Source organism: Siphateles boraxobius, unplaced genomic scaffold (assembly GCF_051911475.1).
Source record: "Siphateles boraxobius isolate OS27281-9 unplaced genomic scaffold, OSU_SipBor_1 7, whole genome shotgun sequence".
Taxonomy (NCBI): domain Eukaryota; kingdom Metazoa; phylum Chordata; class Actinopteri; order Cypriniformes; family Leuciscidae; genus Siphateles; species Siphateles boraxobius.
In genome coordinates this window covers 895,324-908,052 of record NW_027509197.1, presented here as the reverse complement: position 1 = coordinate 908,052, position 12,729 = coordinate 895,324, and the positions used below count along the sequence as shown (strand labels likewise).

Sequence of the window (12,729 nt, the reverse complement as noted above, 5' to 3'; positions counted from 1 at the left end):
TCAGGTTTACCTGAAACAGATGAATGTTTATCTGTCAATGTTTTATTACATTGGTTGTTCATACATTCCTCAGCAGTTCAGAAATTAAATGTCCGGAAAGTGGCGCTGAAAAGGTTAACACTCAGTCACATTTGAAACTAAACCTGACCAATAATGTTCGCAAAAGAAAGCGTGAGATAAAAACACATATGCAGAAGCAACCAAGCCATTTTGTCTTGCTTCTACAATCATTCTTATTGTGACTTGTACCCGAGAGCTTCACATCGCAAGTGCAGTGCTGTACCAGCTGAGCTATCAAGCAAGTTTACAGTGTCAGAAAAGCTGTACATATGGAGCTGGTTATGTGATGCAAACATCAAAATGTATTAGTTTACAAATCATGCACCATGGTAAAAAGTGTTCTGAGGCCATAACATGGTATTGTGCAAGGAACAGTATGAAATAAGTCTTCATTTATCGATAATCTGCCCCTGTAATCATAATTTGAGTGAAAAGGAAAAAAAGCTGTTAATGTTTTACTGCAACTAGTGTTCATTTCAGCTGGAAACTGCAGTACATCGTATGTACGTTTGTGGAGTTTTGCAAAAAAAACTATGTGGAGGCATGTTTTTCCATTGAACCTAGATCAATTGTTTTATTAGCTTAATGGTATACCCTTGTAGTGCTTACTTGTAAGTATTACCATGGTAAAACATTACAGCAAATAGTTTTTTCCCCATTTCATTTCCACAAAGATGTGGCAGGTGGATAGTAAGTTCTGGAAAAATTCCAGATTTCCCCTCAAACATGGTTGGGAAATTCAACACGTATCTGATGAACAACACAGGGATTTACATGCCAGAGCTGTAGTTTTTCTACATGGGAAACAGGCCAGCCATTATAGTGTTGAGAGGTTTCATCAGCTTTTCATCTGTGCACCCAGTGCCCCTTAATCGACTTTCCATGGCGAGTCCGCTCAGATCCGCATGTAGGCGGACTGTGGGAACACAGGAGACCACCAGTGGCTCACGACTGGGACACCATACAGACGAATCAAATGTTTCATTGCAATCACAAGATAATAGGCACTGTCACTTGATTGTCTAACGACACATGAGACGTTAAGAGAAACTCAATGACAACAGTAAAATTGTGGTTTAACCCACCACTATCAAAAAAATGGCACAAGTGTCACAGCTAATGTGGACTTTGGTCTGTTGGTCTTCGCTCATGCGCATCTGTGAAGGCCATGAAGTCCCGTTTGTTGCTGTAGCTTTCAAAAGTGTGCTCACTTGCAGCACCTCTGTAATCACAGACCGCACAGCAGACTATTACCCAGAACACCATGTGTCAAAAAGTAGAGATTCAAAAGAGGGCTGTGAGGACTGAGGTCCATTTTGGACAACGTCAAAGATTCTGCGAGTTATCTTACACTATTTACAGAAGATTCACAGATTATGGTTTTACAGGATTAAAAAAAATTGTTGACATTCCCTCACTTTCCTTTACATGGTAAATGGTTCTTCCTTGGGATTTCGTAGAACTGTCCTTTTTGTTGAGATTACACTATGGTTGAGAGAGTTCATGAGATCAGCATCAGTGTCGCCAAATCCACGGTTTTCCCATGGAATTGGGCAACTTTCACACTGTTGCTGCAGGTTGTTTTTTTATTCTGTGGGTTAAAGCGACCCACCTATACACTAGGGCTGCAAAATAAACATTTGAATTTCTAATATTTGTTGAATTTTTAAACAAAAACTGCACATTCGAATGCAAAACCGTGCATTCGAATTTTTAGTGTGTAAAGAGGCTTGCAAGACATTATGATGACGTAACTGGCGCATTTTTTTTTTTTTTTAGTTTATCCAGTATACTTGACTATACCTGGCACATCGGTCAGAGCTGAGCGTGTGTCTTCTGGAAACATTGGCAACAAAATGCGCTTAGTAGTCGCTGCAGATCAAGTTGACAGTCTAGTGTTTTTGTTGAACAATATGTAGATGTTTAGTAACTAATGATCTTTGCAACGGAAGTGAATCAATCAAAATTACCTTTAACTGGAAAGTAACTTTATTCTAGAGCTGCTGTAAAGCCAAAACAATCTTTTTACTTTAATCTCCTACTATCACTGTAAAGCTGCTTTGAAACAATCTATATTGTCAAAAGCGCTATATAAATGAAGGTGACTTGACTTGTAGTGAGTAGAAGTGGATTGTTTCTGAACGGCAGTTTGCTATTTTGTGTTCATGTACATTACGCTGTCTGTTGAAGCGTGTTTTCTCAAGTTACTGATGTACTTACACTGTTTCATGCACTATTGTAACCTAATTTTCCTAGCATGCACATTAAGGAAATTATATTTTATTTAAGAACAATTGTTTCAAAAGTTAATGTACTTTAAAAAGTGGATGTCATTTCATTTCAATGAAATGTGTGATGCTTGATTTGGTTTATTTTTGCTTATTATGCTTGCTTGCGCTCTTTTGTGGACATAGGAAACAATACAGTACTTTTTTCCACTAATGTTAAGTATCGCCCTTAGAATTCGAATATAATTCGAATTTTGCTAATATTTACTGTAAGATATATATTCGATTCGATTTAGCTTTTCAGCAATTTTGACAGCACTACTAAACACCCTCCCCCAACAAACTCAATTTTGAACGGGATTGTGCTAGTCTAGATTTGGCTGTCATTGAGTGGGTTTTGAATAGCAATTGGGCTGGTTTTGCTACGCAAACCTGTCAACCCTGGCCAGCATGCTATTGTTTTGGCTATTGTCATTGGGTATTTGCCTCTAAGTCACAGAAAGGGTAGAGGAGACTGGCCTTGGGTCATTATTGGACAGAGCAACTAATGACTGAGACAAATCATTAAAGATGAATGTGGAGAATGTGCCCAGTCAACCTGACACTCCCCATTTCCAACCAATATAAGGAAGGACAAAAGATCTCATTAGAGATATGATGGGAAAACAGCATTTGACTTAAAAACCAAAGAATGTTGCTCTGTCTTATTTTCGGGCATGAAAGGCAATTCATTGTTCTGAGAAAGATTTGAGTTTGATTAGTCTAAGCATGCCACAGTAATCAGGGTCGTCAGGTTGTAGGCTGATTGAGCACAATTCCCTCAAACAAACAATGGACATTAAACGTAGCTTTCTCGAAGTCAGAAAGCGCATCTATGATTATCTTTACTCAATCAACTAAACTTTTATAGAAAAGGTAAATACTAATTATAAATCTACATTGTGAATTCATGCAGTTGTTATACACTAAAATGAAATATTATGCACAAAACAAAAGTGTGTGTGTGTGTGTGTGTATGTTTGTGTGTGTGTGTGTGTGTGTGTGTGTGTGTGTGTGTGTGTGTGTGTGTGTGTGTGTGTGTGTGTGTGTGTGTGTGTGTGTGTGTGTGTGTGTGTGTGTGTGTGTGTGTGTGTCCTCGATGTCGTAGCAGTCGTGCTAGAACAATGTTTTACTACTAAACTGTTTAACAATTTACAATAAACATGACTCCAGTGTAATGATGGACAGTTTGACTAAATTCTTATATCACAGTATGAATAATTATACATCACATTAATGTTATTTATCACATTTTCTTTTGCTGTAAATTCTTATATTTCACATAACCGTAAAGTAATGTTTATTTTTCAATAATATAGTGATTGAATTACCTAAATTATTGCAGGATACTGCAGTCTACTACTAGCACCACTACTAATACCAGTACAGTAATACTACGCTCACAATGTAAATGTATTCATCCTGTCAATCCACACAAGTCCAATGATTGAGCTAATACCTGTTTCAGATTTCTGCTTCATCACTGAATAAGGAAAATTACCAGACTCAGCTGTTTCTGTTCATCACTTTAGTCATGCAGAAGTTTCAATCTTTCCATTAGAAAATAGAGCACAGCCATAACCTTTCACTAATTCTCAAAGTGTTACAGAGTCCAAAAGCATCCGTGCCAAAGCTTTAGCAGCTGCGGTGTGTTGCAAACTCTGCTGAGTAGTGAGTTCATAATCATGAGCCGGGCAACTGTTTTAGAAGTGTATCTCTGTTCATAATGATTCTGCAGAGCAATCACTCCAGTTGCCTGAGATGATATACACTGACAAAGCTTTATTGTGCCGGACGTCTTGTGATGGCTATTGCACTGTGGTGTGATGTGTGCATTGGGGTGCGATGGGTGTGTTGGGTTAAATTGGGAGTGCAATGGGTTTGCTTCGGATTGTGTATTAGGTTTGGGTTATGCTCAAGTGTAATGCTGTATTATGTTGGGGTTGGGGGTGTGATGTGTTTGTTTTCAGTAGGGATGTGTCACAATACTCAATTAAAGGTATTTGGATTTGTTCCAGAAACTTTTTTTGTTATAATGGTCTCTTCACATCCTGATAGCAATCACTAAGTTAAGTGGTCTAAATTTATTTACAGTCAAACCAATTTTTTTTCAGACATCTTGAACATTTCTCACATTATAACAGTTTATTCACTATAGTTTAGAAAATGGTAATAAAACAGAGTAATCAAATTAGTTGATATTTCACTGGTTTTGGACATCTTTCTGTTAGACTGTCTCACAAATGTAGTATGTTGAATATATGTTGGCTGTTCAATTTAACTACCGAATTAGATAATACCAATTTAGGTCAACCAATTACCAAGCAATGCTTCATGTTGTCTAGTCTGTGGTGTAAAAAGGTCACGTTAGCAATTAAAGAAAAAACAGTTAAGCAAAACATGGTCAGGTCAAAGTGTCTGAATAATTTTTGGTCCCAAATTTTTATAAATTTTACTGTTAGCCACTGTATGAAGGATTTTTGGGTATAATATGTCATAGTTTATTTTATTTTGCTACTATGGCTACTTAAATGAACTATAGTGTCCTGCACCCACTAGTAAAAAGATATAAACAATTATATCTGGTCTCTGAATAATTTTGGGTTTGACTGTATATGTATATATCGTCGGTGAAAGGCGTAGGACCATAAAATGTTAGTCCAATCATTCGGTCTGAGTCCAATGATATGATGTCCTCCCTGCCTGTCAGCGTATGCATTTCCAGACCTCCGCACACCTGCTCTCACACACATCACGTCATCAGAGCGTTTCATGCTAGAGTTAGACAGACTTCAGTCACTGAGAGCCACAAACGAAACCGCAGCCGTCTTTTACAGTTCCTCCTGAAGCAAAACAACCAGCTTATGCTGAGTTCACATCATGCCTACTGTAATGTTTAACCTCTGATGTTAAACTCGAAGCGGTTCGTGACTGGAATTTATGTGTTTCAATTGCAACATTATCAACCTTTTTAAAATGAAACTGCATCAGTCAGGTGGTATAAAGCTTTTAAGTTGTTTATGTTCATTATTATTGTAATGTTATGTGCTTTGAGACATGAGGTAGTTTAACTCCATCTCTCATGACGCTTTTGTTTGCCCCTGCTGTACGTCTTCATTTGTTTTAAAGGTGTGGCTTTGGAGACTCTCTGAAGGGAGGGTGGGATCTTATGCTTTCAAAGCTAGGTCGCTAAATTGCTAGCCTCTCCCAAAATTGCCTACCCCACATTTAACTAGCTATAGGCGTCCAACAACATTTACATTACATTTACATTTATTCATTTAGCAGACGCTTTTATCCAAAGCGACTTACAAATGAGGAGAGCAAAGCAATTAAACTAACAACAGGACAACAACATATGAATGCTGAGACCCTTCCCAGTTTAGTCTAATGCAGTATATATATTATTATTATTATTTTTTACCAACTAGTTGAATAGTGAATAGTTGTGGAATTTTTCGGTTCGCGTACCTACCCAAAGTGATAAGATAAATTAAATTCTGCATCAAAATTTATAGACAAGTAGTGTTTTTAGGCATGGTTTGTAAGGAATTACAAACCTGCGCACATATATTCAAACGCACATAACTATAGAATCAATTCTTAATGCGCATGTGAACGCCATCAGCGTCTATCACAGGTTCACGTTTAAAGTCTGTTTAGAGAGAACGGTGTCGTCTTAGCGGCCCCTAATTTAATAACAAATGATCATTTAGACGGAAGTGAATCAATCAAAACTAACTTTAGCTGGAAAAAACATTTTTCAAGAGGCACTATAAAACCAAACCAATCTCTGTTACCTTAAATTATATGTTTATCTCTGTAAAGCTGCTTTGAAACAATCTACATTGTTAAAAGCGCTATATAAATGAGGATGACCTGACTTGACTTGAGTGAAATCAATTAGATTTTTCATTAAAAACATATTTATTCTATTTACATCTTTTGCTTTAGTGTGCCAGTCTGAAATCAGGTAACATTTCCATACATCTATTTTACCATTAATTGAAAAAATCTACTGAGATTGTGAAACCAGCACCAGATGGTATGATCCACTCAGAGATCTGATCTCAACATCATCGAGTTAGTCAAGGATTACATGAAGAAACTGAGACTGCGGCTAAATGTATAATAACTGTGGTAACATCTCTTTAAGCTGCTTGGAGAAACATACCCTAAAAACTTTTTTATCTCGTCTGATTAAGAATTATACACACATTTACCATTAATGAGACAAGTGCAACTTTTCTAATCTAACGCATGTGGAGAAATTTAATTTAAACGTGTTGGCAAGTTTTACATTTGGTTTTCCTAATTGTACGTGACAATACTCATCATTTGGATACTGACTGATTCCTATTCTCGAACATCTATGCAAGTGCATAGATGCACTTGTTGCCCCATGCATGGAGACAGTGAGACTAATGAGACTAACCAACATCCCTTCAAAAATAAGCTACAGATGTGTTGTATAATGCAAAAATTAGCTATTTATATAACAGCTTACAGCATAGAGTTTCAGTTTCAGCCACAAATAAAAAGCAGGCCTCATACATTACTCAGGAGAGTATTGTAAACCACATAAACACTGTCTACTGTTTTAAACTTGTCTACTGTTTTAAAAATCACAAAATAGGGTTAAAAATATACCCACACCTGAGGAGACCAACACAAACACACAACTAGAAGCCACCATTCTCACAAAAAGAGAGGAAAAGGGGCCTCTAGTGATCTATCTCTCATGTTACATGCACAGATGGCCGGTGTACTTATTCCCTGATTTCTCTTGTTCCAGTGTAAAATGCCAACCGATGCTCTAGATACTCACAGATCTCCTTATAATAGAGGAGTCGATGAGAAACCACAGGAAACTGTTTGAATGACAGGAAGGAAGACCTTTCGTGTGACATTAAAGAGAAGCTACTAAGTCTAAGTGTGTCTGCTATGAGTTCCAGAGATACGACAAACACAGCCACATAGAGAAAAGTTCTATATCTGTGCAACTGTGCACTTCTTTAACCTTTAACACATTTCTCATTAACCTATGTGCAGGAAAACTCATAACCTATGTGCATGAATACTGAGTTACAGAGCTGAACTGAGGGAAATGCGTTCATGCAGCACAAACCGGCTTTCAACACCAGAGTCCACTGCGATCTTACCACCAGAGTTGAGCTTCATTCACACACGCATGAGATTGTTGAACAGAACGAGGTACAACTCAAACTCTGTGTAGGCCTACATGTCAGTGCGCAGTATTAAAATGACAAAAATGTTCTAATGCATTCTCATATTAAATATGGGTTCGTCGTTAGTGAAGCAGTAAGACAGATCCTCATCAGGCTCTCTGTAATATAGTCCCTCGTTTCCTGTCCTTGGTAAACTCCTCTGTGTACCTAACCTTAACCCCACAGGACTGATCCTCTTTTCGGGGTAAACTGAGAAAATACCGGCAAACTGCTGAAGAATTTCAAGCAGCCGATGCGCTGATCAAAACCGACAAATCTACAATAGCAAAAAAGCTCAGCCCAAGTCAAATGTTACCCGCAATTTATTTAAAAACAAACATATCGAGAAAAGCTTTGTGAGTTGTTTTGGTACAACATTAGGTCTGCTCTGCACAAATATATATATTCTTTGCATATTAAAAAAGATTTTTGATTTTTTTTTTATCTGATTTTTAAGAAGAGAGAATAAATAGGTATGGTTGCATGCACTAATTTTCATAAACCTGAATGAATCCAATTCGATTCTGAACCTTAAACTTTGCAATCCAATTCACATTTCCATTGAGCCTACATGCCTACAAGCTAACAAATACGCCAGAAGAGCTTTTATGTAATAAATATTCAGTACCTTCCACTGACCAGTTTGTAAGCCATAAACATTAAGAAATAAAATGTACGTAAACAGAGGTCATATAATAAGAGGGCTCTGGTGAACAACTTACGCATCACACACGCACTGGACGTGTGTGCAAGATAGATTGAGAAAACAGTCATATTCAAGCGTGTACATGCTTAGTTTTTGTCTTATTGATCAGATTATTTCAGGTCTACACCATCCTTTTCAATCTGATTGATATTCCATTCAGATCAAGCTCTATTGGATTGGCTGAGGTGTTTATATGAAGGCTTTTCAATCTGATTGATTCATCAATCTGATTACTAAATGATTATTTGTGTGCATGTATTGATGAAAAGATCTAATTCATGCACATCGATACACCTGTGAGAACACAAACAGAAATGCACACACATTACTACCTACACTCAATCGCACGAGTAGTGATTTGAGAAGAACATTGTACGAAGTGTATCAGATACCACTTTCACCCTGGAAATGACCCATGTGCGCTATTGTGCTGATAGCAGCATCCTGGCAAACACCCAGAGATTGAGCACCATTCACATACATTATTCAACAAACCCCACAAGAATCAACAAAATACACATCACACTGGAAATAAATCTGAAAAGCTTTACAGACATACACACCAACAGAAGGAAAACAGACAAGCCTGTTCACAGGTGCGAGACATTTTCATGGATGCTGTAAACAGGTGTCTTCCACCACACACAAGAAAACTCACACTTGTTTGTTTGACACAACTGTTTAAACACCCTGTCAAACACACACACACACACACACACACAAAATCCCTGTGTGTCCTATTTAGCCAGTGACCCCCCTCACACTCAGACTCTAAGTAAATCATTCAGCCTTTTTGTTAATCGCAAATCTCAAACTCTTTTCAGTCTTGCAAAGAACTGGTCTCTGCAAAAGCAACACATCATTTCTTTCCATCTTACATCTAGACTGAATTAACAACTGGACTTTAAGGAGGTTGTTTTTTGACGTTAAAAATAAGAAAAAAAATATTTTACAAGATGCCAATTTTGTCTGAATTTGTCTAGTACAGATTTTTTTTGTAAAAAGGCCACACCTAACCGTACACCTAAACGAAAGCATATGAATGACATTATTCAATTTTATATGAATTAGCCACCAATTTGCCAAAACATAAAATAGTTGCCATGAGGGTGTGTTGGCTTGTCCTTACATTTAAAACTAGTCCAAAAAGGAGCCCTGTTAGTGCCCCATCATGACAGATGTTTTACAGCCTGAGACCATAGCATCCCATCTTTAATTGTACCAGAATACAGATCTGGGAGAAAGCTTTAAAGAACATGGGTAACACTTTAATTTACAGTGTCCTTGTTACGTATGTTGCATGTAGTTACTGTAGTAATAACGATAAATGATGCATAATTACATCCAACTAACACTAAACCAACCCCTAATCCTAACCCTATAGAAAGTATATAGTTAATTATTATTAATCAGTACTTAAATGTATAATTACACTGTAACATGGACTTTGAGCTGCACTTTATTTTAAGGTGGCGTAGTCTCATTGTACTTATTCAAATAAGTACTGATTAATATTAATTAACTACATGTACTTAGAGATAAAGTTAGGGATATGGTTTGGTTTAGGGTAAGTTACTTGTAATTGTGCATAATTTACTGTTATTACTAGTAAGTAAGTACATGTGGTAAAGTGTAACTTTGTCACCTTAAAATAAAGTGTTACCAAATAAAGTGTAACCGAACACAGGAAAAAACTGAAGGCTAAATTGTATGCATAATAAATGAATTTATTATAAAAGTCTTCCAGCACATACTACGTATATTTGTATCTGTTCAGTACAGATTTCCTTCAAGTCTGTGGTTTAGACAAAACAGCATCAAAATAAGGCTCATAGTGCTTGAGAGATCAGACACCAGAGTGATGATCTGAAGAACCTAATGGTTATTTTTGTTGTAACAAAACATCAAGAACTTAAATCTCCGAATAACCACATAATTAATTCAACCTAGGGGCCAAAAATGATTCTTAGCCTTATTGGGTTCTTTGCTGAATCTAAAGTGCTAAAAAATAACCTTTACTTTTAAGAGTGGACTTTGTGGTCTTGCTCTTTGAATTCTTTCAGTGTGAAATCCATTGTCCATTGGTGACTTGTCGCATCACGTTGGGTATTGTTAACTTGTGTGTAAGAAAAGCACCAGCCTCTTCAAGCACAAGCCTTCCCCCACACACACATCGCTGCGTGCTGGACGCATACTGAAGAATCACCCTTCGGACATACACTTGCTAAAACTTCACCATTCAGAGAGAGAGAGAGAGGTGTTTATTGTTTCTTTATGAACTATTAGACAATTTTATGTTTTTATAGAGGAGATAGAAGTGACACAACTGTTTATAAATGAACGCGGCACAGGTGCAGGATGAACGGAACGGAATATATGAAGGGGTCCGGAGCGCATAAATAAGCCTAAACGTACTCACGATCTCGGATAATCGCAACGATCCTAATGAATTAATTCTACTCACATTGTTTTATCCGAGGGCTGGAGCTGCCGGTGCAAGGCGAGGGAGAATCCGAAGAGGCTTCCCGGGTGACCATTCTTCCTGAGGACGTTTTGCGTGTCCAGGTTAAATGCACTTGCAGAAGTCCATATGAGCAACGAAAAGATGCACAGGTTCAGAGAGAGCCCCTCCTCAAAGAGCTCCATTACCTGTAATTAATGTGCTCGTATGAATAGTCCTTGTTTGCAGTAGTTCCCGCTGCACTGAGAGGACAGACTGTAATCCGCACTGCACTGCGCTCAATAAGAGAGAGAGAGAGAGAGAGAGAGAGAGAGAGAGAGAGAGAGAGAGAGAGAGAGAGAGAGAGAGACCCATGGCCCCTCCTCTCACTACTGTCCCCTCAGAGCCCTGCGTCACTTTTGAGCGATGGACGCGTCTCGCTGGTATCTCCCCATAATCTATACACGGCTTGATTTCTCTTTCCTTCTTTTTTTAATAAGGGAATGTTAATATTTCTAAGTGAAATTTGTGCACTTAGCTACAAAATTCTTGTTTGAATTCAACTTAATTAGTCTACATCTTTAAATATTACGAAATTAATTTAGGAAATTAAAAATATAATAATACCCTAAATGCAATGTGTTCTCTAATCCTCATGCATGAAGCATAAACTTCTGTCTTGATATATTAAATCTTTTAGGAACAGGATTGAACACCCCTATTCTCTGTGACATGTGTCTGACTGACCACAGATCATTACAGTGGATAAAAAGTCTACACACCCCTGCTAAAACAGCTGGTTTTTGTTATGTAGAAAAAATGAAACATAAATCATATCTGAACTTCTGCATGCTTGATGTAAAAATTACAATCCATGCAATGCCACTGAGTCAGAAACGGCTTGTGTCTTGCCACCCTGCTGGAGATGTCACAAAGGGAGCAACCAGAAGCCTATATAGCCTACTTGAAAGAGCTGCACATCTTGACGTCGCTGTCGGCCCCTTGACAGCCTCCCTGACCAGTTTTCTCATAAATTTTGTCCTGATTGATAATATATTGTGTCATAAGTTCTCCACTTGTTTATGACTGTATTTACTGTGTTTCATTGTAGTATATCTAATGCCTTGGATTTTTTTTTTTAAATAAACTGCTGTTTTAATAGAGGTGTGTGGACTTTTTATATCTAATGTCATTAAAATTTGAACTTGGAGGAACACAACGTCTAAGGGTGCCATTTTTGACAAGGTCAGTTTATTATATTAGTAGCCTACACTGTAAAATCATCTCGTAGTATACATTTACGAGCCCGATATCATGAAAGTGCGTAGCTCGTGCCATTTATACGCCAAAAATAGTTTTTGCGTGCATATGATACGCAATTTTCGCGTGCATATGATACGCACTTTATGGCGTGTAATACGCACGCACTCCCCACCCCTAATCCTTACCAAGGGGTTTTCAGTGCGTAGCATATGCAATTTTTTTTGGCGTAGGCTATAATTGGCACGAGAAATAACATTCGTGGTAGTATAGATACGCACTTTGTTTACGATTTAGTTTGATATTAAAACAAAAAATATATATTATGTAAATGCTGTTTAAGTTTAGCCATAATTCTGATGACAAAAAATCTACTCTTGATGCGACAAAAACGCCTTCATTGAATTCAAAGAATCCGTTTACTGCGGTTTATAGGCTACAAGTCTAGTCGATTCGGCTAATAAAAACATTATCGATTTGCGCATCTTATCATCCGCTTACAATGCAGAGCTGTGTTAGTCTCCCGCATCTGACTGGTATTTAGATTTAAGGAAAGATCGGACACTGTGATCCAGCTGAAATAAGATGCGCTTATGTCCGCCTCAGAGTAGCATCGATCCCGCTGTGTCCATATGACGCTCGGTCGATGAAGTGTGAAGCAAATAACGTGATCCTGATAAACCAGAGCACCGCTGGAAATCAACAAACTGTGACATTAGTTACACTGGACAGTTCACAAATACATATTTTGTTTTAAAAGAATGTAAA

The 12,729-nt window shown here is 37.6% G+C and overlaps 1 protein-coding gene across 2 annotated transcripts in view; it reads right to left on the bottom strand.

Annotated features, from left to right (window-relative positions):
* The window catches only part of itga6a (integrin, alpha 6a), a 33,475-nt gene extending 22,473 nt beyond the window's left edge, over nucleotides 1-11,002 (bottom strand). For both annotated transcript variants that reach the window (XM_077216944.1, XM_077216943.1), the window contains exon 1: nucleotides 10,726-11,002. In XM_077216944.1, coding sequence (XP_077073059.1) covers nucleotides 10,726-10,907 — 182 coding nt within the window. In that variant the 5' untranslated portion in view covers nucleotides 10,908-11,002. The remainder of the gene's footprint in view (nucleotides 1-10,725) is intronic.
* Between the last annotated feature and the right edge of the window lie 1,727 nt (nucleotides 11,003-12,729).